Source organism: Salvia hispanica, chromosome 5 (assembly GCF_023119035.1).
Source record: "Salvia hispanica cultivar TCC Black 2014 chromosome 5, UniMelb_Shisp_WGS_1.0, whole genome shotgun sequence".
NCBI classification, from domain to species: Eukaryota; Viridiplantae; Streptophyta; class Magnoliopsida; order Lamiales; family Lamiaceae; genus Salvia; species Salvia hispanica.
In genome coordinates this window covers 2,394,237-2,420,822 of record NC_062969.1, presented here as the reverse complement: position 1 = coordinate 2,420,822, position 26,586 = coordinate 2,394,237, and the positions used below count along the sequence as shown (strand labels likewise).

Here is a 26,586-nt window from a genome sequence, read left to right as displayed (position 1 = left end):
ATTGATATCCAAAAATTAGTTTTGTCTTTCAAACTCATAAGTTAGAAGTGATTTGTCAAACTTCGAATGAAAAAGATGACTCAGTTCTGGTCTTCCATACGAGTCCCAAGAATGAAAAAAATGTCATGACTCAGTTCTGGTCTTCCATACGAGTTCCAAGTATCAGTTATCCTCTTTCAACTTCCAAAAAGTCTTGCAATCAATCAAGATTTCAACGCTAACATGATTTGATGATTGACGTGCGTGACCGTATCATACGTCAACCATAATGACATCATATTATAGTACTAAATCAAATAATTTCACTTTGTGTATTATATTTCATCCCGCTTCTCGTTTTTTCTATTCCATCTCATTCTTTCTTGATATAAACCGCAATTCAACAAATAAAATCACTAATTTTGTAAAATGAGACTTCGTTTCTATAATACGACCGCGTTTTGTCCAAAAATACATTCAAATGAAATTACCTTTTGATAACAAGAATGTACTCCCTCCGTCCCAAGATAAGCGACTCACATCCTTTTTGGGACGCCCCAAGATAAGTGAGTCATTTCCTTTTTTGATATTCTCTCTTACTTTTCTTTCTACTTTATTAATTCTCTTACTTTATTCACTTTCCATTTTACTAACAAAACCCTGTTTCCTTAAATCCCGTGCCGAAAATTTTTTGCTCACTTCCCCGCTGCCGCATAAAAAAATCGTCATACAAAAAAGCTTGACTTGAAAATTCGTCACTTTCGTTTAAGCGTGTGATGTAAGTTGGTTTGACGACCAAAATCCTCCCTATAAATACACATCTTTTTCAACTGTAAATTACCTCAACATTGCAAACGAATTTACACACACACACACAGCATCTCAATTCCTCGATTTTCACCAATCAACAAAATGAAGGTAAATTCAGTGAATTCACTACGAAATTGGAGATTTCCTCTTTCCTAATCACTCCAATTTCTGCTCAATTGAATCGCTAGCCAGTTTAATTTTGAATTTGATGATGATTATTTGTGCAGGTTAAGATCGTGGTGCGTGTGTCGATGAGCGACGAGAAATCCCGCTCAAAAGCCCTAAAAATCTGCGTGGGGATAGGCGGAGTGGAATCGGCGGCGTTGTCGGGGGCGGAGAAGGATCAGGTGGTGGTGGTGGGAGAGGGCATCGACGCGGTTGAGCTCACGCGGCAGCTGAGGAAGGGCGTGGCCCACGCGGAGCTCGTGAGCGTCGGCGAGGATAAGAAAGAAGATACTAAGCCCGCCGCCGCCGCGGTGGCGACGCCGGCGGATGCGACGCCTGTTTTCTGGTCGTACCCGCCGCATTACGCCGGGTACAACAGCTACCCGATTTACGAGAGCTCGTCAAGCGATTCCTGCACGATTATGTGAATTGAAGGGATGGATGATTCTGGATCTCCTGGGGAGAATTTGAGCTCCAATTTTGATTTTTATTTTTATTTTTTGCAGAGGAAGAAATGTTACTATTGTAAAATATTACTGTAGTTTTATTTTTACGTGACTAGAATTTGAATAAATTTAATCGATATGGTTGTTTTTTAATTTTTGCCATCGCTTAAATACACATATAAGTCGGTCGAACATCTTTTATTACTTTTAAGAATTACCGATCTCTAAAATCGTAAAAAAAAATTGCTGAAATTTGGTACCCTTCACCAAGTTAAAATTTGGTACCGATCTCTAAAATCGTAAAAATTACTTTTAAGAATTACCGAATAAGGAAAAATCAAACTCGTGGAAAATTTGTTACAGGCATAATAAGTTCTTAATATAAGCGATCAAGTTTTAAGTAGATACCAAATTATCAAGTTTTAAGTAGATACCAAATTACTGCAAAAGTTTATATTTACGGACAATTTCCCTAATTTTTAATTATAAATTTAGTAGGTATTTCCTATATCCATGGATATGCACTATAATAGTACACACACAGACACACTTACAACTCATTGCAAAATCAAGTACTCCGTCCCACATTAAGTGCCACATTTAATGTGGACACGAGTTTTAAGAAATGTAAAGAAAATTGGGTTGAATAAATTAGTGGATTATGAGTCTCACTTATATATATATTAGTTTTATAATAAAATGTGACTATAATTGATTGGTAGATATGGAGTCTACTTACCATTTATGGTAAAAGTGAAATGTGACTCTTATTAAGGTGAAACTTATTGTGGGACGGAGGTAGTAACAAGCAACGGAAAAATGCGAAAATGATTTCATATATTTTGAATTACTGGCTTTAAAAACCAAAAATATTGAAATAATTCGTCCAAACAAATTATTGGGTTTATTGAAATAAACAAATATGTGCTCCTATAAGTTTGTAAAAAGAAGTGTTGGGTTCGAAATCAATACCGAAGACATAAGTCCAATGATTTTGAAATGGATTTTAAAATTGACAGGCCCATATATCGGATACGAAAGATTTTGAAATGGATTAGTGAAATGCAATTAGCCATTCGGTTAATAAAATGCAATTAAATAATTAATCAGTCGTCGGTTAATAGAATCATATAAGTCGAATTCCATTCTACATTATTTGCGCGGTATAACTTATTTATATTATGTACTATAAATTATAAGTAATCGTGTCACGACAAATAATTTACACATGTATAATTAAATTGATTGTAGGACGTTTCGCGACCACAAGGGAAAAAAGTGTGCGGTTACTTAAAATACTCCCTTTGTCTCGTAAAAATATGAGCAATTAATATAACACGAAAAATTTAAGATAAAATTAGTAAAATAAGAGAAATAAGGAAAAAGGTAGTTAAAGTAGTGTTAGTAGATAGTGCGACTCTTATTATTAGTAGTGTTTTATGGTTATATAAGTTGTAAATAAGTTGATGTATATGAGTAATAAATTGGGACAAATTTCTAAAAATGGAATGCACATATTTTTGTGACACATACGAAAATGGAAAGTGCACATATTCAATTTGTCGAACTGACCAAATTGGTTTAGGTGAAAGACATACTCGATCCGGAATAAGAAATTAGTAAAGTAAAAAAGAAGAATGAGAAAAAGTGAGTAAAGTGTGAGAAATGAAAAAAAGTGGGTAAAGTATACTAGATAAACTTTCCATTTTTGAAAATGAAATTATTTTTTGTGAACACTCAAAATAAAATAAAAATGTGGCTATTTTTCATGTATGAAGAGAGTATAGTAACCGTTTCAACCGAAAATATGTTTCTTTTTATTTTTTCAACTGTCACGTACAACTATATCACTTTTTGAATTTTTATTGTCCGATCATATTAATGTATATTGCTGCATACAATAGTAATAGTTCCTTATTTGCATTCAAAGTCATTTTTGTTCGAGTCTTCATACATGGTAGATCAATCCTAGCTATAACTGATTTCTTTTTTGTTGTTGATTTCTCTTCTCCAATTTGTACAAAATTTTTATACAAACATAGTAATATTCAATCGCATAAATTTCTAAATTCTAAACTTATGTCAGTTTATAGTGATTGTCACAGAAAACAACATGAAAATCTAAAATTGTAGAATCACAAACATAAAAGAAGTCATTGACATTAACATTAACAAGTTCAATCAGTGAATATGTATGCCATTCACATTAACATAAACCCTAATTTTCCAGAACATCTCAACCCTAGTCTCTCCCCCAAATCTCATCCAACGTAAACGTGGTGAAGATTTGATCGTCAATCTTGACCTGATTGGACGAAGAAGCACCTTCTTGAAGCAACGGATAATCAAACTCCAATTCAACTTTTCCCCCAAAATCGTCCGGTGCAGTGCGCATTCCCTCCGGTTCGTGCAGTTCCAAACCCTCGTAGGGTTTCTCCTCCTCCGTCGCTCTCCTCTTCTCCGCCTCCGCCATTCTCATCGCCGCCTCGTAGCCGCCGTCGTCGATCGGATCGATGCGGCTGATGAGAGCGGCGACGTCGGAGGGGCTGCCGAAGGCGTAGAGCTTCTGCGACGGGGACTGCACGAGGATGGCGATTTCCGCACCGCAGAGGATGGAGAGCTCGGCGGCTTTGCGGAAGAGGCCGCCGCGGCGCTTGGAGAAGGCGACTTGCAGGCTCGATTTCTTCTCGATTTTTCGCATCGGGATCTTCCTCCTCCCCAGCGTCTTTTTGCCGTTGGAATTCTCCATTGCTGTGAATGTGATCGGAATAATTGTAATGTTGTTGCGTTGTGATTGAAACTGAGCATACCATCTATATTTATAGGCAGTCAAGGGCTTCGAGATTTTGTTTTGATCTCTTCTCTCTCTCCTTTTGCGATCTCAAAATTACCATACTTGAACGCGCGCTGCTTTGAGGCGCGGCCAACGGTATTTTTTTTTACTACTCCTACACTTTTTTTTTTTAACTGATTTAAATTTTATGTGAATTTTTATTTCGATTAATATGATTGATTTATTTATCAATTTCAGATTTACGTATGCTTTGAAATGAGAAAAATATTACGTATTTTTAAATTTTAATAAATTTGGCATTTTCCCATTATTTTGCATGTAAATTAAGATATACTACTATGCAATTGTAAAATGTGGAAATATGGAATAGGAGAGAATTAAAAATAAGTGTTATAAATACCATGGAGCTAGATTTCTGAATAAACAAGCTTCAATATGATATCCCCCATGTTATTCATCATCATCATAATAAATCTAATGAAAAAAGTAGGAATGGATGGATAGTTAAAAATTTATAACCCTTAATTTGAATAATTTGTGTTTTATTTATTTCCAGCCCAATATATTTTGTTTTTTTCTATCCACAAACATAGCTAACACTGAGAATAATTTGAATGATTTGTGTTTTATTTAGAGTGTCAACGGTAGTTAAGCTTGTGGCCCTGGGCCAGGCCACAAAACTTGGTTGGATAAAAAAAAAACTTGTTCACACTATAATGGACAAGTCTAAGCCACTAAATATTAATTTTTTTTTTCATTTTTTGAGGTATTTTAATTTAGCTACAATAAAAATTATCGGACTATAATAATTATAAAAAGATGCATAATTTAATAAAAACAAAAATTAAAACCAAATCTTTGTTGTATTATATAGAAAGGGGTAAACTTATATAACGATTTTTAAAAAAAAAAAACACTAAAAAAACACCGCCACCGCCGCCTACTCAGTGGCGTCATCAGAATTTGCTGCATCGCCATCGCCGTCACCGTCGCTACTACTTCCTCCCACCCCAACCTCGACCTTAGCCTCAGTATGAGGTCGTAGTACATCCGCTTGGTGGGTGGGTCGGCCGACTTCTCATACAAGGACAAAGTATCCTGAAGTTGCTTCATCATCTGCACCTCCAGGGTGTTGTTCAACGCCACTTAGGCCGGTCTGGGGCGGGATGCAGATGCGCCCGCAACAGAGTGTTGGGAGGCGGATCTAGTGTCTCGGATTGAGGACTACTTCCCCCGTGGACGTGGGCGCCGGGAGAGTGACGTAGGTCTCGTCTCCCACCGCCACCGTGGCTTCGCCCCCCCCCCCCCTCCACCGCCGCCGCCTCTCCCCGTCTCCACACGTCCGAACGTCGGGGTCTCCGGTGTCCTCATCAATTCTTCCCACGTGAATCTATCAGATTCATCCGGAGGAGATTGACTGGAATGGAATTGGGAGGATTGGAATTGAGACGGGAAGTTTATTGCGTCCATGTTGGGTCGGTAGTTGCCCAACCCCGATTGGGGACGACCCACATACCTCTGCTGATGAGCGGGGGACTGACCCCGGTTTTGGGGTGTTTGTTGCCACGGCGCCGGCGATGGCGGACTCCACATTTGGGATGGAGGGGGGGGACTCGATCTCCAGTGTTGGGGAGGTGGAAAGCTCCCGTATCCCAAATCTCCATAGCCGGGGGAATTATCATCTCCTCCTTGCATATTTCGAAAGTTGTATAAAAATTGAAGAGAATTGGGTAAAATGTATGTGAAATAATAAAGAGTGGAACGAGGTATTTACAAAAAAAATTGCAAAAATATTATAATTTTTTTTTTCGAAATTCGGGGAGCCCCGCAGCTGAGCCACGAGCCGCGACCCTCGTATAGTGGACACTCTTATTTCCAGTCCAATGTATTTTCGGGCCAAATTGGAAAGCCTTGTGACGCAAACCGGGCCCAGTCTTTGGCTTAAAGAAAAAAGTTTAGCTTATTAAACTAACCACGACTCCCTCTCTCTCTCTCCTCTTTATCTCTCATCAACGATTCCAGTAGATCAAATGTGAACCTAATTTCAATTCAATTCAATTCTCCCATTTTTCCAGAGATTTAACTGCGGAGAAGAAATCAAAATTGACACTGAATCTCAATTGAGATGGCTGGGGTCTCGGTTGCGGCGGAGTGGCAGCTCCTCTACAACCGCTACTACCGGAAGCCGGAGCTCTACCAGATGGAGTGGAAGCAAGTCGACCTCACGCGCAACAAAGTCGCCTGCGCCCCCTTCGGCGGCCCCATCGCCGTCATCCGCGACGACGCCAAGATCGTCCAGCTCTACGCCGAGTCCGCCCTCCGCAAGCTCCGCATCTTCACCTCCTCCGGCCGCCTCACCGCCGAGACCGTCTGGCGGAACCCCGGCGGCCGCCTCATCGGCATGTCCTGGACCGACGACCTAACCCTAGCCTGCATCACGCAGGACGGCACCGTCTACTCCTACAACATCCACGCCGAGCTCCTCGGGACCTTCTCCCTCGGCAAGGAGTGCTTCGAGAACAGCGTCGTCGAGTGCCTATTTTGGGGGAACGGCGTCGTGTGCATCACTGAGGCGTTTGAGATTCTGGCGGTGCCGGATTTTAAGATGCCTAAGGCGGTTAAACTGGCGGATTGTAATTTGGAGGAGCTTCCGCATTGTATGGCGGTGATTGAGCCTCAGTACACGAAATCGGGGGACGTGGAGGTGCTGCTAGGGGTTGGGGATCATGTGTTGTTGGTGGATGAGGAAGGAGTGCAGCCGTTGGCCCCCGGAATTGGGCCGTTGCAGAAGATGGTGTTGTCCAGGAAAGCGGAGTTTGTCGCTTCCTTCACGCATGATGGAAGGCTTTTGGTTATGTCCTCAGATTTTTCCAAAGAATTCATTGACTATACTTGTGAGGTAAATTCTGCTCTGATTAGCAATTTTGCTCAGGTCAGCTAATTCATACCAATTCAGTTGTATTGAGCCATGAAACATCAGTGACAATTGCAATGTGTTTCTCTCTGTTTAGCTAAATCAGTACCATTTCAATTACTTCAACATTTTCAGTCAGCCATTTATAAAACTGTTACATTCATGTGCACTCCAGATTTAGAAAATTTAATGTGTTGTATTACTTCAAACATTTTCAGTCAGCCCTCCCACCAGACCAACTAGCTTGGTGCGGATCAGATACTGTGTTACTTTACTGGGATGACATGTTGTTGATGGTGGGTCCTTATGATGAGCCAGTACGGTACATATATGATGAGCCAATTATTCTTATTCCAGAATGCGATGGGGTGCGCATACTATCTAACACAAACATGGAGTTTTTACATCGAGTTCCAGACTCTACAGTATCAATCTTTCAGATTGGAAGCACATCCCCTCCTGCATTATTGTATGATGCCTTGGAGCATTTTGATAGGAGAAGTGCAAAGGTAGTTGGTCCTTGCTTTAAGTTTTTAACTATCTCCTTCAATTACACTATTCAGTTAATTGCATTTTGTATGGAATTATTATTTTAAACTGTTATATACACAAATTTTTCTAGTTTGTTGTCTCAACTTTGTCTATTCTTGCAATAAGTAGAAATGTGGCACATTGTTGTTTGGTAGATTTAAGATAGTTGAAATGAAATACATAAATTACCAAAGGAGGAAATATTCCAAAACCGAGGTTCACAGAGAGAGTTTTCTCTGGCACAGCAATAGGCTGATGTCCTCGAAGTTTTGTTATATGCTGAACTGATAAAAACTTGGAAGCTATATTACTCTTCTCCTTTCATGCTTAGCCTCTTTATAGAAGTCTTCATACCCTATCCTGTTAACCTCCCCTACACCTTCACTATTAAGCTGATGTAGTTCTTATTGAAAAGTGAAAAGTTGGAAAAAGATATCCATCCTTATTAATGATGAATATGGTATAGTAGACTCATCGAAATGGGGCGAGTGTCTTTTGGGATTGTATTCTAAAACTATTCAAGAAATAGTTAACTTTTGAATATTTATATCCTATAATTTGCAGGCTGTTGAGAACTTGAGATTAATCCGCACTTCATTGCCTGAAGCTGTTGAGTCATGTATAGATGCTGCTGGCTATGAATTTGATATTTCACAGCAAAGGACACTACTAAGAGCTGCAAGCTACGGTCAAACCTTTTCTAGGTATATTTAGTACTGAAATTTGACTCATGTGAATGAATTAATTTCTCTTTTTTCCTATTCGAATTGTGCTAGTGACTAATTTTCATTAGAATAATTATTTGTTGTTAATATGTTGAGTAGGAATTTAATGGAAGTTCCTGTCTTTGTTATATTGAGAAGTTAACTAGTTAAGGAAAATTTTTTAGTCAGCCTATCTGTGTTGGCAACTTGGCACAAAGCTCCTTTATCTATTATATGTACAAGTTCATGCTTTAAATGTCTCATTTTTGTAGTACATTACTTGATATTTTTGCACCAGTTGCAAACACCTCTTTCCATTCCTTATATGAGGTGTTATCTACCGTAATTGTTTAAGAAAGGATGGTAAGTAAGTTCTGTTAATATATTGGGGTTTTTTGGTTGGTTATAGACAGTGTCAAGAAAATTTTCAACTCCATACCATCATAAGTAATGAAATCTAAAAGAGTGAACTGAACATTTATATATTAGTTTATGTGTTTCCATAACTTGGGTTGTGGACTTGTTTGTTGTAGTTTCTGGCATGCAGTTAGTCTAAATTTTGTGCGATACATTGTTGTTCATGCTCCAAAAAGCAATATCTGCAGTTCTTTTTTTCTTGCTATTGATATCCAGTTGACTATTTGGCAGCCATTTCCGACGTGACAGCATACGAGAGATGTGTCAGATGCTGCGTGTCTTAAATGCCGTACGTCACGTCGATGTTGGAATTCCTCTAAGCCTTCAGCAGTACAAGGTGTTAGGATCTCAGTACCTAATGCTAAAAATTTTCATGTCCTAATCTAATAGGCCATCTCGCAAAACATTTATATATTTTATTTTATTCAAATGTTTCTTTGCAGTTACTAACTCCATCTGTTCTAATCAACCGTCTAATTAATGCCCACAAACACCTTCTAGCTTTGCGGATATCAGAATACCTCGGCTTAAGCCAAGTAAGTAATCAATTTCTTGTAATGTATACTTCGTTCTTATAAAAAAAATTAAGGTTGTAAGTTGGTACTGTTTCATACATGTCATTCAGATTGTGTTGTGCTATTGTCTTTTGGTTTCAATTTTGTATAAGTACTACTCCCTCCGTTCCATAGTAATGGAGGCGTTTCTTTTCGGCACGAGGATTAAGAAAAATTGTGTTAGGTGAGTTAAGTAAATGGAGAATAAAGTGGAAAATGAAAAAGGTAGAGAGATAAAGAGAGAAAAAAGTAAGAGAGAGTAAAGTAGGTGTGGAAAAATGTGTTGACTTTTACTAAAAAGGGAAATGACTCTATTACTATGGAATGTACCAAAATGACAAAATGACTCTATTACTATGGAACGGAGGGAGTACTTCTTAAGTCTGATTTATATCTACATAGACTGTATTCTTGGAGAAGTTGGCCCACTTTCTTGTTTAACTTTGGCAAGATGCCACTTCCAAAAATGTGATTTATAGTGTGTACATTCTCTTGATGTTTTCATCTTGAGCCCATTAGAAAATTGCTGTTTTTTTTAAAGTTGAGGCTTATAATGAGCAATTTGAGAGGAATGTGAGGCATTCATAGCAAAACCCTCAGTTAATTTGCGATGAGATCATCATAAATTTGATGCTTTTATAGGAAGTTGTAATAATGCACTGGACGTGTACAAAGATAACAGCTTCTGCAGCGATTCCTGATGCCACTCTTCTTCAGATTCTACTTGACAAGGTCAGTTTTTCAGTAGTCTATGTTTTAGTTATTTCCCAAAAAAATATGTTCTTAAGAATTTTCATGGCATTCAACATATATAGTACCCAGCCGTTCAACTTGCTGACCCAAAGTTTCATGACTAGTTTCATTCACCATGATTGTTGGCTGAAAGATGTACGAGCAGGCAGTTAGTTTAGCAGCAATCTTGTCTTTAAGTATTACTACATGTAGCTTGATTCTGTAATTCACACCACTTGTTTGGTTGCAAAATGTTTTGTCTAATATCTTCATTTATTAGATCTCAGTTGAAGATATGCAAAGGAATATCTTATGCAGCTGTTGCTGCTCATGCTGATAAGAGTGGCCGTAGGAAATTAGCTGCTATGCTAGTTGAACATGAGCCACGTTCCTCTAAACAGGTGAGCCTTAAGTTGTTTTTCGTATTCCTTTCTATAGACAGGATTATAATTGGCTTGATAACGTTCACCTTTAAAGCTACTTGTTTTTTACTCTTCGGGAACTTCCTGTGCCAACATTGACTTATCTATATGTCAGATCCCTCTCTTGTTAAGTATTGGGGAAGAAAATTCAGCACTTGTGAAGGCTACCGAAAGCGGAGATACTGATCTTGTTTATCTTGTCATGTTTCATATCTGGAAGAAGGTGTGTTTAGATAAATACTCACACATCTACATAGGAGCAAGCTCTAATTTATTTCTAGATGAAAATTCTGGGTCATAATTCATTGATTCATAAGTGAAATATTTCAGAGGCCACCGTTGGAGTTTTTTTCAACAATACAGGCTAGACCTCTTGCACGTGATCTGTTTGTCAAATATGCACGGTAGGTAGTACTTATCTTCCCAAATACCATGAGGATGGAAGAAATTTGTTTAACTAATGCAAGTTATACCTCTAATCATTCAATCTTCTTCCAGGTGTTACAAGCATGAGTTCTTGAAGGACTTCTTTTTATCCACTGGGCAACTCCAGGTCAATTAACTTTAACCTGATTCATTTGGTCTTTCTTGCTCATTTGTCATGAATTCACATTTACCTGATCTATGGGCTCTCTTCTTCTTCCGTTATTATATACACTCTCAACACATATAAGGAATTGTTATGGTTATTTCAGATTGATAGGAGAAACTTGATATCATGGCTTTCTTGTCTTTCAAAACTTCCATTCCTATTCATTTCACGTGTCTACTTCAATGATACCTGAGAAATTTTTGGTGGGGTTTCAATAATTTTTTTAATGCCATAGATATTGCATTCTTCCGTGCTGCCTTTCCCAGTTTTTCTGTTTTTGAAGTTTTACTTGTTTTATAGTATGATGTTTTCTGATATTCTATCTTGGCTCTGGTAAAAAGTTCTTTTATGATCCTAAAGCACAACAATTTACCTCTTCTCTTTTATAACATCTGTAGTAATGGAAGGTTTTATATTTTGCAGGAGGTAGCTTACCTCTTGTGGAAAGAATCGTGGGAACTTGCAAAAGATCCAAGGGCCAAAGGATCATCTCTTGGCCCACGCATAAAACTAATTGAAAAGGCTAGTAATCTTTTTGCGGAATCAAAAGACCATATGTTTGAGTCCAAGGCAGCTGAGGAACATGCCAAACTCTTAAGGTAAATTTTGGGTTGGGCACTTAAGAGTTTGTGAATGCTCCAAAAGTTATTGCCAAAAACTTTGTACTCCCTAGAATTATTGAATAATTATTGTCATTGATGATAACAAACACAAAATATTTGTTATTAATGACAAAAAACAAAAATAGATACTCCCTCCGTCCCACTCTAAGTGATACATTTTCCTTTTTGGGATGTCCTACTCTAAATGACACATTTCTAAATATAGAAACACTATGTCTCTACTTTTTCCCTCTCTTATTCTCTCCACTTTACGCACAAAACAACACTACATAAAATCATGTGCGGAATTAGAATTGCTCCACTTAGAGTGGGACGGAGGGAGTATTAAACTAAATTGATATTACTTTCAAACATTTGATATGATATCCACTATAAACCCACCCTAACATGAGTCTATCCTGACATTTCATAATGGTAACTTGTGTGGAATTATGGATTCTATCAATCATGTCGTTCTTATGATAATGCAACTTTGTTGATGGCCACTGTACTAATTCTAACATATGAATCTCATAATTTCGTACTACCATTCAGTTTAAAGTAATGGCGTAGTCCCAGATTAGACTCATATGAATTTTAATTGTAATTTTTTTGTAATATGAACTGTGGGAAAGCTACATGTTATGTAACAAATTCAATCTACTACATTAATTAAGAACCCATATAGCTTATAGTGATAATTTCATATCATTTAGGAGGCGTGTTTTTTGAGTGATACAATGGACTGATAAAAATAATCCAAGCTAATCCACTAATTATTTTGATGACTTGACTGATTTTCAGTTTGTTTGGCCATTGTACCCTTGAAATACTCAATCCTATCTTTAAACATGTGATATCTAGAACAGGCTTGCTTAACTCAAGCTGTCAAGCAGCATAATTTTGTTCTTTGATCCTCTCCTCCGCACACTTTTTTAACCTCTTTCTAGACTTGCTATTTCTATTTAAAATGAACCGTGCATAGTCTTTTATTTGCAGAATTCAACGCGAATTGGAGGTATCAACAAAGCAGGCTATTTTTCTGGATTCAAGTGTCAGCGATACAATTCGCACATGTATTGTTCTGGGCAATCACCGTGCTGCAAATAGAGTTAGAACAGAATTTAAGGTTTGTATAGTCCACATATTGCCACTTGAAGTAACCACAATATGCAATTAACTGTTCTAGGAATATTCTTTCCTTTTCATAGACCGGTAGACGGGTATTTTTTTTTGGCACAATGATTTTGAAATGCCATAATTATAATTTAGGTTTCTGACAAGCGGTGGTATTGGCTGAAATGCTTTGCTCTGGCAACAATCCGAGACTGGGATGCACTGGAAAAGTTTTCGAAAGAGAAGAGGCCACCGATTGGTCAGTGTTATGCTTTCATAGTTTAGTTTATGTTCAAAATTGTCCTATCTTCTGACTCATCTATGAGAAACCTGAAACTTTTTCCTAGTAGGTTCCTTTTTCATGCTATATTAATATCTATTCGCGCCGTCTCTAGGTTATCGTCCATTTGTAGAAGCTTGCATTGACGCTGGTGAGAAAGATGAAGCACTTAAATACATACCGAAGCTTTCAGATCCGAGAGAGAGAGCTGAGGTAACCACACTAACATGCAAATTTTCACATAGTTTTATTTGTGTCTTCTCTTTTACAAACTGAATGTGCTGTAATTTGTAAACAGGCTTATGCGAAAATCGGGATGGCCAAGGAAGCTGCAGATGCAGCGTCTCAATCCAAGGATGGCGAACTGCTGGGGAGATTGAGACAGTCGTTTTCACAGAATGCCGGAGGTTCTTCGATCTTTGATACTCTGCGCGACCGCCTGACTTTCCAAAGCCTCTCTTAGTTCTGTTTACTCATTTTTACAGTGTGATTTTATTTTTGTTTTTTTGGTGGCTTCATTTAATCGTAAAGCTTTTTGTGGTGTGAGAAAAGGCAATGCGACTTATTGTATGCAGCTAGCAAGCATGAAGTTAGCAATAGCGTTCTTGGTTGTATCAGTTTATGTACACTATATAATTGAAATTTCTTCACCTGATTTGTAATTTAATTTAAAATATGGATTTGAATCTTGATCTTGTCTGGTTATACTCAAGTTTTTTTTTTCTTTTTTTTATATACTTCACTGTCTTGATATTTTCTTTTACTTTAGAAGCTAATACAAAAAAGAAAGAACGAAAGGTGGATATTTGGTAAAGCTCAAATTAATATACTACTACTACCCCACTAAAAAGTTCATGGAGATTATATCCCTTCAAAGCAAGATCAAGACATAGGTAAGAAAGCTACAAACTCATTGCCATTGTCACATTTCCAAAAAGAAGTTGGCAAGAAATATTTTAATGATGAGAGAGAGGGAGGCTCTATTCTTGTGATCATCTCCAATCTTCATTTATATATATGGTCACAGACTTACAGTTATAGCCATCTTCATCATATCTTACCATATGTACAAACATGTTAGCTCCACACAACCTCATTTCTCTTGCAGGCTTGCTCCTCTTCAATCTTCTTCCACTAGCTTCATCACTTGATCAACACATCAACATTAATCCAAAGGTAATACATATGCATACATAGAGTTATTCCTTTCCTCCATTCCTTCTCATCAAAATTCAGATTTCAATTCTGTTTCCTTCAATTTGTAGGTGACTCCCAAACTGTCATATGAGATCAAACTCCATGGATTCCTCCTATGGGCTTCTGTTGGTTTCTTGATGCCAATCTCCATACTCATAAAGAGGATCTCAAATGCCAACCCATCTCCCACTAACCTCAGAATCATATTCTACACTCATGCCATCACCCAGGCAAGAAAATCACTTCTCTTCAATTTGATAGTACATTATTACTACATTGTTACAAACCAAACCCCAGTGCTCTGCCCAAAAGATTATCCTATCATGATAGAGAGTCCATTTGGTCTATAAACCTCGCATCTGTAGTACTATTACACGGCCAAATATGAAAACTCGTCTCGAAAGACTAGCTTATCAAGAGAGAGCTTATTCGGTCTATAAATCATCTCAATGATTATTATGATCATGCAACAATCATAATGGAATCTTGCAAGGAAAGAAAAGTACTAACTAACCCTAGTCCCACTCATGATGTTAGTTAGGTACATATTAAAGGTCAATGTATCATCACATAACATTGATAGTTGCTGTTTCACTAGGTGTGTGCAGTCCTTGTTGCAGCAGCAGGAGGAGTGATATCAATAAAACACTTCGACAACTCATTCACCAACCAACACCAGATAATAGGTCTCCTCTTCTACGCCGCCATATGGTTCCAAACAATGCTCACCATCATGAGGCCACACAGGTAAATATGATTACTAAAATGTCACATTTATATATAATATTCTAATAGGGTAGTGGTAAACAAACTCAAAACTCCTCAACACAGCTTCAACACAGTTTCAATATAATACCAACACAGTGTAAAATTTTAAATTTTAATGTCAACACAATATGAACATAACATTAATCATTGACTACTGTTGAAATTCTCTTAACATTTTCCTATTGACATTTTTTTTTTGAACTGTTGACATTTTTCAATGGTCCAGGTCATAGTTTTGAGTTTGTACAATATATAGAGTTTTCATTTGATCACATCTCTATTTTATGTAGGGGAAGTAGAGGCAGGAAGATTTGGTATGTGGTGCACTGGCTAGTGGGAATTGCAGCCTCATTGGTGGGAGTGATCAATGTGTTCACTGGCTTACAAGCTTACCATGAAAGAACATTGGAGGATGTAAGAATTTGGACAGCTATTTTTATAGTTGAGCTGTGTTTGGTGCTGCTTGTCTATCTTCTTCAAGAGAAGTGGCACTACTTGGGGCAACATGGCACCGCGTCGAAGTCGCAGACAGCTCACCACAAGTTGAGTGAAGAAGAGAGCTGTGTTTGAAGCAAACTAGTGAGTTTACTTTCAACTAATATTGTATATGTTTGAAGAGTGAGGAATGTAATGAAATTCAACAAGTCCCTGAGAAATGGAAAAGGTTATGATTCATTTTACTGGTAATTTGTGTAATAATTAATAGGGGCTACATATGTAAGTTTATATTTAATAAAATCGATCTGATTTTGATTTTTTTAAAAATACTCCAGTTTGTAATTATAATTCAAATGAGAATTTATAAAAAATAAGACGACTCTGCTGGGGATCGAACCCAGAATCTCTGGTTCCGTAGACCAGCGCCTTATCCATTGGGCCACAGAGTCATTGTTGAACTAGTTTTGCTATTATGTCCGTTTTGATATGTATGATTTGTTAGATTAAAGAATGCAATTTTTGGGACTAAATTAAATGCTGGTTCACTTGTAAAATGATTTGTATGCACTATCTTGAATTTGAGACAATATTTTAAAAGTGGTTTTGGGACGTGATATAATTAGTAGGACATATGAATATTTATTATTCGAAAAAAGTGAATTGTAAATGTATGCTTGGATGCTTCCGGTATATTAACTCGAAATCTCATCCTATTTGCTAATTGACCTTTAGTTTAACTTGGTGTACAAACTACTAATATTGGTAATGATTATGTATATCAAAATTTGTAACCATCGGAGAAATACCTTCTAATCTTAGTATATAATACTCGTTCTTTCTGTCCCTAAAGAGTATGCACTATTTCCCTTTTCGTCCGTCCCCAAATAATATGAACTTTTAATTTTTGAAACTCTCTTCTCTCTAATGAGGTGGGACCTATTCTCCACTAAGAATAATTAAAACTCATGCCGAACTCAAAGTTCATACTCTTTGGGGACGGAGGGATCGAGTAATATAATTTGCATTATTTATCATCTTATGTCATTGTTTTTCAACGTTATCCAATAACCATGCGAGAAACAGTCTTGATAACGGACATCATAAATTTTAATGTAAAATTGGTAAAGTAAGAGAGATAGATATGAAATAAATGACTTATATGTTATTGATGAAAAATGAAACACCCCTCGTTATAGAGAGAAACTTACCATAAATAGAGACATATGAATTTCGGAGCTTTCCCCTCCCTCGGACGAACTACTTGTGCTCGGTTACACAGACACATGCACTTTAGGGCATCCACAATGGGCCGGAGGATGCGACGCCCTAAGCCCTGCACTATGATCCGCCACATCAGCATTCTATCATCCGTCACTTCCACCTACAATGGGGCGGACTATAGCCCGCCATATAGTCTGTCCTAAGCATTTTATTTATTATTTGAATATTTAAACACTACAAAAATTCATTAATCCTATTTTTTATGTTTGCAAATACATTAATTAGCAAGAATAAAAATATAAAAACACCACAAATTAAAGGCAATCATATTATCAATATTTATTTTTTATTTTTTTTATATTTTATGCTTGCAAATATGAAAATCTTCGGAATTCATTATTGAATTTAGAGAGAAATTGAGATGGGGAAGAGAGTGGAGTGAAAGATGTGAAATGAAGTAAAAAAAATGGTGATATATACAAAAGAAAATACAAAAAAAATTTAAAAAAATGAAAATTGTGTGCATCCTCCGGCCTATCCTCCGCACCCCCTACAATGGGGCGGAGGATAGAGCGGAGGATAGGCCGGAGGATGCATCCTCCGTGCCATACTCCGCGGACGATCTATCCTCCGCGGAGGATATTGTGTGCTTAGTCCGTGGTGCTGCAATGGCGGACTAAGGGGCGGAGGATGCATCGTCCGTCGCATCCTCCGCCCCATTGTGGATGCTCTAAGTACATGTCATAGTTGCTAACCAGTGCTCGGTCTTCGATCTTTTTTAGTGCATGTTATGTAACCCTAGTTCTTAAATTGTAAGGAGTTTCAAAGGTATCTTTGCAGTATATCAATAAACAAACACTTGAATATGAAAAATAACATGGAAATTTAATTCACAATAAATTAACTATCATTATCTTAATGCATCAGTACACATCACACAAAATCATACATCCCTAATCTCTCCTACATGATCACACCCTCTTCATATACATATACCAACACTATAACAACACTACACAAATAGTCTCTTCCAAATCAAAACATATACAAAATACAAACAACACACACATATGTTCACATCATGATCATCAAAATCATGAAATCAAGCTAGAGAAATCATAATCATATCCGTAGACCTCTTGCTGAAACGGGGCTGAAGACGACGAGCCATAACCGTTCGAGCAATCCATGGAGTCGATCTCCATCAGCAGCGACTCCAAATCCATAATCTGCGACGAGAAATCGAAACCATACTCCATCGAATTCAAATCCGGAGACCCCTCCAGCGGTGTACTGAAGCACGAAGACGAGTCAAAGTCAAACGAGAAGTCAAAGCTCTCGTGTGGCCGCGGGAGAGGAGGAGGAGAGGCGGAGGAGTTGATCGGAGACGAGGAGGTGGCGTTGCCGGTGAGTTGTTGGACGAGGGTCTTGAAGTTGGAGGAGTCTGTGATGAAGACTTTGGGCCTCAAGATCTTCATCAGGCTGTTGTTGCTTTGTTGTTTTTTGTTGTTTGGAGCTTTCATGGATGATTTCTTCCCCATTTTTTTGGAGAGAGAGGGAATGGAGAAATGGGATTCTTGTAAATGATGGTTGTAACGGAGGATGCGAGGGTGTATTAATATATATGGACTAGCTGTAAATAAAATTTAATTTTTTTTATTTTTTTGTTTGGGATATATTTGAAGTAGAGTATGAAGATGAGCCCTAGCAAGTGATTGGAATTGGAAGATGCTGAAAATGATGTTTATTCAATGTATTTTTATAGCTCCTTAATTCATTACATTATTCACTATTAATCATATATATGCTAAGATTTGTAATTTTGTTGATGGTAATGGTTAGGATTTAGGAATGACACTCTTACACACCTCCACGTCATGCGGTAGCAGAGCCAGTATTTTGACGATGAGATCAGAAGAAAGAAATTTTTTGACTCTCTTAGCTTGCGGTGTTGTCGGGGAAGCTAGATATACATACAGTGGTTGTCGCTAAAGCAATATTGACATCGAAAGAATTGACATTTAATTTTTTTAATTAATAGTTAAATCATCAAAATATCCTTTATTTTTACTAAATTATCAGGACCCGCAACTCTTTATTATTTTTCGTTATAATCAATTAATTTAACTAATATTTGATTAACCTAATTAATGTTTCATACCCTAACTATGAATTGATAGATGGTGTTACAAAATTATAAAAATGTTACATGCATCGTGTATTTTGTTGACCTAATTAAAAGGACCTTGGATTGTGAACTACCAAAGCCTTTAAAATATCAGTCAGAATTATTACGAAACATATCTTATTAATTAGGTGTATATTCCCTCTACTTATATTCCTTGAATTGATGTTGTTTGATGAGTTTTTTCAAAGTTATTAGTATCTTTTTAATAATTAGATAAAATTTAATTTGGAGTCTTATAGCAATACAAAGTTTGGAGTTTGTAAACGTGGGAGTGTGTGGACATAAATGTTAATTCTTGAAGCTGAGGTTGTGGGAAAATGACACAATCTCTGAAAATTGATACTATTCTAGTTTTATTTAATTTGTATGGTGTGAGGTAGACCAACATCTAAGGCACGCACATGAAACTATTCACTACTTTGTCATTTTCTTCATTATCAAAACACACACACATCCACATGTGCGTGTAAGTTCAAGGTGAGATAGAAAAATTATACAGTATAATATTGAAGAGAAAAAAAGATGAAGATGGACAGAAAATATGAACACATCTTCATTTCAGATTTTTTAATTTTATTTTATTTTATCGAGGTTTTGATAGGGAAAAAAGGACGAAATGGACGATATATATAATATATGTAAAACCCAACATTCGAAATTAAATGTGAAAATTAACAAGCTAATCATCATTGTAATAGTAATACTCCCTCCGTCCACAAACAATAGATCACTTTTGTCATTTTGGACATCCAAAAAAATAGATCACTTTCTTAAAATGGAAAGTTTATCTCTCATACTTTTCCCACTTTTTCTTCCCTCTCTCATACTTCACTCACTTTTTTTCTCTACCTCTCTTACTTTACCTACTTTTTCTTCTCATCTCTCTTACTTTACCAATTATACATTAAAACTCGTGTCATACACAAAGTGATCTATTTTTTTTAGACCGAAGGAAGTATTAAATTATGACAATGATGATGGTGATAAATAATAAGAGGAAGTCCATTCAATTAGGTATATAAATACAGTATCCAAATCTAGAATTTTGGCTCTGGCTGTCTTTCCCCTATTTATATTTTTATCCATTGAGAGGGAGACTTTTATTATTAATGTAGCCGTTTTCACTATCCCATTATTCCAATTTATTCGGTGTTTCATTAATATGAAAGCAACGTTTTAAACTTTAATAAAAAAATTATTGCGTTAAGTCCTCAGTTTTTTGGATAAACAAGTCTCCAATCGAAAATGACTAAGCAAGTAATTCAAATACAATCCAATATAAAAAACATATGTCTAATGCCAACACACTAATCAACAAACAATTAAAGGGGGACACACTCCCTCAAACTAGCATATGGAAAACATAGCAAATCCATGGCACTAAACAACAAAATCGAAGATAAGAAATAGGTCACTTTTTCGGTGGTCTTTGATTGCAACCTGCTTGTTTCTATGTTTGTTATCCGACCATCTTAATCTTTTTGAAGCTCGTGTGGCAGAAATCATAGTGGTGTTTTCAATCAGTAGACTAGGAATGTCTTTTAAGTTTACTTTGAATATAATTATTTATATATTTAAATGAATTAAAAATATCGTCGTGGGGGCGGCCACAATGGCAAGCCAAATAAGTGAGACAGGAGCCGCCAGCGTGTTGCACGTTGGTTCTAGAGTGACGGGACGAGCCCGTGGCTGCCGGTTGCTAATTCCCTTATAGAAAATAGGAATTATGAATAATAGCTCATTGAACTTATATGTTTTCTCATTTTTCTTTCCAAACTTGCTTACTCCAATTAGATCTTAAGTTTGTAGTTTGCGATTTTGCTAAAATGTTTAAGTGAACATTCAATAAAAATCCAAGGATTTAGTTATAGGAAAAGATACGAAAATTTGAAGTCTTTAAAAATAATAAAATTACAACACAATAGTCTATGCATTATAATCTAATTAAAACTAGTTGGTCAATTGTAGATTCCTTTTTTTATATAGTTTGTATATTAATCTCTATAAATTGAACTGCCGAGACTATCTAATGGTAGATGCAATTTAAAAATTGACTGTTTACAAATTTATGCCATTGATTTAAGTCACACAAATAAAATTCTAAATAACTTCAAAAATAAGTGAAAAATGTATATCTCCACAATAGACCAAAAATGTGAAAAAAATTCAAGAACTTAAATCTATATATCATGCTGTTTTTCTATAAATCAGTACAGGTAAACATTGCAAAAATAAAAGATTTGAGAGCAAGTGTAACAGCCTCTGTAGAAGGCAAGATTTACAAACAGATCCTCCAAATGCAAAGATCATCTTGCTGTTAGAGAAGAACCAATTTTCTGCATCAATGGATAAACCGGGCTGAACTCCTTATCCCCTCTGACTCTGATATTCGCAGCGTAATCGTCCAAAGTTGCTTTGATGCCCTTCCATATCTGATCCTCCCCTTGGGAATCCATCCACAGCGAGTACTGGAGAGGCGTGAGCTTGTTTCGTTGCAGAGGAGACTGCAGTTCTTCGGGGCCTCTTGAGTAGAGATGGTGGAGTATGACACTCGGGGGAAGATCTTGAAGAAGTGGCGATGATCCCAGTTGAGACGTCTCGAGGAAAAGAACAGGGCGGAATGCTCTGAGGGCTCGATATGGTGCACCTAGCTGCTCGACTGGAAACAAGTTCTGGGCAACTGCCAGCTCAAGCTCGGCCATGTCCCTGGCCATTCTCAGCTTCCCTGACTCGGACAGTGGCCTAACGAGCGATGCATGTCTAACGAAGAATACAAGGATTCGAGAAGCCATGCTCCTTACCAGCCTTGTGCATATTGTCTCTGTTCCAGCAGAGATGGCTCCTGAAGAAGGTAAGACTTTGGACAAGAACTCGGATCGGAAGTGATAGATACTTTTTTGCAGTTCTTCCATGTAAGGAGATGAATTGTTATCCATGGCAGCATCTAAGCCGAGAGTACCGAAATTTTGTTCGTGAATCTGCAAGATGCAGGACTCGAGATGCTCGAGCATGGCTTGAAACAAGGAAGACACTGAATCACCAGCAACACCGTATATTGTGCCAAGAGCTGGGGATAGAACATCAGAAGCAATGGAGGGGAGTCCTGCTATCATAGATGTCACGCGAGTATGAACTTCTTGGAGATGCTGACACAACATGAAGTTCTTCTGCTGTGCATGGGTTGCCGGACCAGATATTTGGCGTGCTTCAGGGCCCGTAGAAATCTGTCATCAAAATGTACTAGTCATGCATCGTAAGCTCAATAATAGTTAAAGAAACTAACACGTGAGAAGCAACTGCACCAATTGCGCCAAACAAGATCTTACACATGCAGAAATGCTAATATTCAGATCTCAAATTTGTAACTTTAAACTAACATGTTTAAATTTGTAAAATTACTTTTCAAATGTCAATACTCAGTTCTCAAGAACCAATTGGTTTGTAGTTGATTACAAATTCTCCATAATGTATTGACTGCAAATCATGAGCACAACTAGTGTGTTTAGAAAAACATATATTCAGCTGATTTCAGAGTAATGACTTCTTGCAGTTGATGAACCAGTGTTAGAGCAAAATCCCTCGCAGCTAAGTCCAATTTCTGCTTCTTCAAGCAAACAAAAATCGAGAAGGCGAAAAGGCTCATGTTTTTATTATAAAACCATTTTGCTAAAATTAGTCCACATCACAATATGTTCGACAGGAAGTAAAATCATTTCCACATTTTAAGTTAAAGATGTTTATTATCCAAAAGAACATGTTTAAAATTTCATGACAACTGGAATAAGAAACAATAAGCGCGAAATAGGAAGGGTTTGCAGGGATAACTTAGAGGTTACCTGGCATTCTGCTCTTTCTGCTAGTAGAAGCAAAACTTTACTGATTTGACGCAAGACGCGAAGAGTCAAATGTGCATCTGACTGAACGGCTTCGATCTCTTCCTGAATCCGAGAAAGGATTCTAGATATATGCTCTTTGGAGGGAACACTTCCACGGCTTGACAATGGAAATACAGAATTTACAAGATCTGACAGTCTACTCAAGCACAGGGCTAAAAATGCTGTCTCAAAATTCTCAACAGCAGCTACCATTTGTTCCTTGCCCTCTAAAGTCAGTGCTGGTGGAACTCCTTTCACATCTGTATCTCGAGAGATTCTATCAAGAAGATTCTCAATCATTGGTAGCAGCTTAGGATACCCAACAGTGAATATTTCCTTGACAAAGCTCGATGCAGTGAAAGCAGACTTCATTTGGTTTGCAAAAGACTTAACTAACGCATCCCAGACGCGATCAGTTAGTGTCGGGTCACCATCCTGAGACAGCATAAAAAAATCTTGAGCAACACGCATAGAACAGTAGCAGCATAAACCAAAAAGGAAACATACAAAAACTGGTTATGAAACGTAGCTCATCTTCCCTCACCAAATTATAATTATGGATATGGATCTAGACAGCTACAGTGCCAATGTTCTATTAACATGATCTTATTCAGCAAAGTATCGATTCTTGAAGTAAGTGCTTAAATTCACGAGAAATAGTTGCTTTGCAGGTCGAGACTATGTTTGGTGTCAGTGTCACCAGGTGGATAAGAGGGACGGCAAGGTAAGAGGTATACCAAAACCCCCCCAAGTTGTTAGGTCTAACAAATATAGTTAACAGGGATGGATCATGGATGGCTACACTTGAGCATGGATTATCATTTACAATGCAAAATCGAACATTACTAAACCCCATTTCTGAAGCACATAACAAAGAATGCCACTCTTAAGTTATGCCATTTCTAAGACAACGCAATTCATTAAATCTAACATAGAAGGCCACTCTAAGTTATGGTATTTCTAAGGAAACACAATTCATCCAGTCTAATGCACAAAATAAATGCTATTAAGTTGATATATGAGCTAAATTTCAAGAACTGAAACAGCAAACATGTAAATAAGGACTCATCTTCACTACCTCCATGACTTCATCCAGCAACAGAACATGAGTGAACGGATCCCTCTTCTTCGACAGCACCCTCTGCAAGTGCCAAACAGCAAGCATTATCGAATGCAATTGATCCATACAACCACTCATCCTCTGCCAAAGAGCCTCCCTCGCCTTCACCCCGCCCCCAATCTGTGGCGTCCCGTGCCTCTGCACCCCTCCGGGACCTCCACCACCATAAACCCCAGCTCCCGAAACCGCCTTCATATCCAACGCGGTACCCACACTCTTCACCCCCATCTGCTTATACTTGCTCACTAAACCATCCACCGTCCCCCTCAATTCGCCCATATTGTAGAAAACCTGCAACCCTAACCCTACTTCCGGTTGATTCAAACTCTCAAGCCCCTTCTCCAATACCTTCATCCCCTCCTCCCGTATTTTCGACCCCATCTCAATCACCCATTTCAATTCAGCATCAACCACATCGATTCCCGACAAATGTGACTCGTTGCAGAGCGTCAAAATCTCGCAATGCAATTGAGCCGCCTTGGAGAGATCCCATTTCGACGCATCCGGCTGCGAATCCACAAGCTGCCTGAGCTTCTGAATGAGGCGGAGGGTCCGGAGCGTGTTCTGGAGCAGCAACGAAGTCGAATGAAGGTTGTTGAGCTGTACAGTCTGTATAGAGATGACGCGATGGGGATCGGAGAGCTCCGATCGCGCGCGGCGGAGGGAGGATTGGAGCGAGGAGATGGAGGATCGGAGGGAGGAGAGGGAGGATTCGGTGGATTTGATGGAGGAGAGCTGGTGGAGCAGATCGTGGTGGCGGGAGAGGACCTCGTGGCGGAGCTGCGTGTCGAGGAGGCGGAGGCCGTCCTGGAGCTTCTCGATTCGGGAGGCGGCGGAGCCGGAGGAGAGGGCGGAGGAGGAGAATTGGGTGGGATTGAAGTCGGGGGAGAGGAAGGCGGAGAGGATTGGATCGGAGGAGAAGGTGTCCAGGGGGGAGGAGGCGAGGGGGTGCGGGGTTGCAGCGGAGGAGATCGGGGTGGAGGGGATGGCGGTGGTTTTGAAGGTGGAGGAGCGTTGGAGGGGAGATCGGGAGATGGCCGGAGAAGCCATGGATCTGCGGTGGGGTTTGCTGTCGATTTTGCGTTTCAGTGATTGATTCTGGTTTTACTAGTGTACTCAAAGCTGTAATACTTGTACTTTAGTGCTACTATAGTCATATGGAAATACTAAATATTAAGTTGAAAAGGAAAAAATACTTTATACTCATAATTTATTAGTGTACATAAATTTTTTCAGTTTTCAAATTTTATTTTTATGTAATGCTCCCTCCGTCCCGATTGAGAGTCACACTTTTCCATTTCAGTTCATCTACAATTAAGAGTCACACTTCATTTTTACCATAAGTAGTAAGTAGGTCTCACATCCCACTAACTCAATTCACTCATATTTTATTATAAAACTAATACTCATAAAAAAATGGGTCTTACATTCTACTAACTTTTCCAACTAACTTTTATTTACATTTCTTAAAACTCGTGTTTGTTTCAAGTGTAACTCTTAATCAGGGACGGAGGGAGTAATTACTACTGCTAAAACTGTATTACTTTTAGTAATTTATCAGTATCAATCCAATTGTATGAGTTGTGTAATTTATATTTAGGGTTTCAGTTCGATTGTCAGGATTAATTATTAGTACTCCCTCTGTCCAATTAGAAATGAAACGTTTTCCTTTTTAGTTTGTCTCATTAGAAATGAAACGTTTCTTAAAATGGAAACATATCTATCTCTACTTTTTCATCTCTCTTATTTTACTCTTTCCTCATTAACTCACAAAACAACACTACATAAAAACCCATGTCGATTCTCAAATGTTCCATATTTAATGGGACGAAGGGAGTATATGACATTTCATTTATAATTAAGTTGTAAAATTATTTTAGTTATAGGTCACTGTGAATTATCAAATAATTATTCATATAGGATTAAGTTATATCATTCAATTTTATAAACTAAACAAAATATGTATTTAATCTCGAGATATAATCTTGCCAACTGAACATCTCATAATTATAAGATTTTTATAATTTATAATAAACTGTTAAATAGCTTACTTAGAGAAATCAAATGACAGTTTATGTGATTCCATTTCATTTATTTTATTTGAAGTAGCCTAAGAAAAAAAAATCAAAATTACAATTAGATAACTCAAATAGAGGAGTATATTAATGGAGCACTATTGTGATATGGCTCGTAATTGGGCTTGAATTGCTGTTGTGATGGAGATCCTGAAGCCCAATATAGAAATTAATCATAACTCTATACTATTTTTTTATGATCAGAGACATATAAAGCCCAAAATAGAAATATAACATAACATTCCTGTGTTTTGAAAGACAATTGTAGCTAATAGTCATATGAGCCGAATAATATAAGTGTAAGATTTGTTGAGTTTGTTATATATGGAATTTCTATATTAATTGGACTTTAAATATGATAAGATTATCTATTGAAATTCCATGAGAGGAGGGAGAAAAAGAAAATGAATCATTGAAATGAAATTGAATAAATAATAATATGAAATAACATAATACATTAATAGATTATTCAGAATGATTCTTGAAACATTTGAGCAATGCTTGGCCATGTTTGGAAAAGATTCTTAAACAATGAAAAAGGGGCTATAGCCTATATGGAAGTAGGTGAAGTATCGATAAAAAAATTGGATTTGGAATGACATCCAAACTAGAATTGAAGTGAGCATCAAACAGGACAAGCAATTAT

At 37.5% G+C, this 26,586-nt stretch overlaps 5 protein-coding genes and 1 non-coding gene across 8 annotated transcripts; 3 read left to right on the top strand and 3 right to left on the bottom strand.

The window, feature by feature from the left end:
• The first annotated feature begins 761 nt into the window (after positions 1-761).
• Positions 762-1,537, top strand: LOC125190605 (heavy metal-associated isoprenylated plant protein 46-like). Its single transcript, XM_048087938.1, has 2 exons — positions 762-897; positions 1,017-1,537. Exons 1-2 carry the CDS (start codon positions 892-894, stop codon positions 1,380-1,382), a joined length of 372 nt encoding a protein of 123 aa, XP_047943895.1. The 5' UTR covers positions 762-891; the 3' UTR covers positions 1,383-1,537.
• Positions 1,538-3,642: 2,105 nt separating this feature from the next.
• On the bottom strand, positions 3,643-4,149 carry LOC125188242 (MADS-box transcription factor 23-like). Its single transcript, XM_048085004.1, has one exon. The coding sequence runs from the start codon at positions 4,147-4,149 to the stop codon at positions 3,643-3,645; it is 507 nt and encodes a 168-aa protein (XP_047940961.1).
• Positions 4,150-6,181: 2,032 nt separating this feature from the next.
• Positions 6,182-13,770, top strand: LOC125188908 (protein VACUOLELESS1-like). 3 transcript variants are annotated; one of them, XM_048086006.1, is made up of 15 exons: positions 6,187-7,093; positions 7,327-7,617; positions 8,204-8,343; positions 8,992-9,097; positions 9,204-9,296; positions 9,957-10,046; positions 10,334-10,447; positions 10,584-10,691; positions 10,799-10,872; positions 10,967-11,021; positions 11,484-11,659; positions 12,662-12,791; positions 12,935-13,037; positions 13,174-13,271; positions 13,357-13,770. In XM_048086006.1, the coding sequence occupies exons 1-15, from the start codon at positions 6,320-6,322 to the stop codon at positions 13,519-13,521; spliced, it is 2,517 nt and encodes an 838-aa protein (XP_047941963.1). In that variant the 5' UTR covers positions 6,187-6,319; the 3' UTR covers positions 13,522-13,770. The 3 variants fall into 3 exon arrangements, 1 of the variants encoding a protein (XP_047941963.1); XR_007170800.1 differs by lacking the exon at positions 13,357-13,770 and having other exon boundaries at positions 6,182-7,093; positions 11,484-11,582; positions 13,174-13,211; XR_007170799.1 differs by lacking the exon at positions 13,357-13,770 and having other exon boundaries at positions 6,183-7,093; positions 12,648-12,791.
• Positions 13,771-14,056: 286 nt separating this feature from the next.
• On the top strand, positions 14,057-15,705 carry LOC125191303 (cytochrome b561 domain-containing protein At2g30890-like). Its single transcript, XM_048088819.1, has 4 exons — positions 14,057-14,234; positions 14,324-14,485; positions 14,854-15,002; positions 15,314-15,705. The coding sequence occupies exons 1-4, from the start codon at positions 14,133-14,135 to the stop codon at positions 15,591-15,593; spliced, it is 693 nt and encodes a 230-aa protein (XP_047944776.1). The 5' UTR covers positions 14,057-14,132; the 3' UTR covers positions 15,594-15,705.
• Positions 15,706-15,837: 132 nt separating this feature from the next.
• On the bottom strand, positions 15,838-15,910 carry TRNAR-ACG. The gene has a single exon. It is a non-coding gene; the product is annotated as a tRNA-Arg (tRNA).
• Positions 15,911-21,024: 5,114 nt separating this feature from the next.
• LOC125188770 (conserved oligomeric Golgi complex subunit 5) lies at positions 21,025-24,986 on the bottom strand. The gene is made up of 3 exons (XM_048085820.1): positions 23,824-24,986; positions 22,707-23,180; positions 21,025-22,094 (listed from the first exon to the last, which is right to left on the bottom strand). Exons 1-3 carry the CDS (start codon positions 24,913-24,915, stop codon positions 21,177-21,179), a joined length of 2,484 nt encoding a protein of 827 aa, XP_047941777.1. The 5' UTR covers positions 24,916-24,986; the 3' UTR covers positions 21,025-21,176.
• Positions 24,987-26,586: the final 1,600 nt, after the last annotated feature.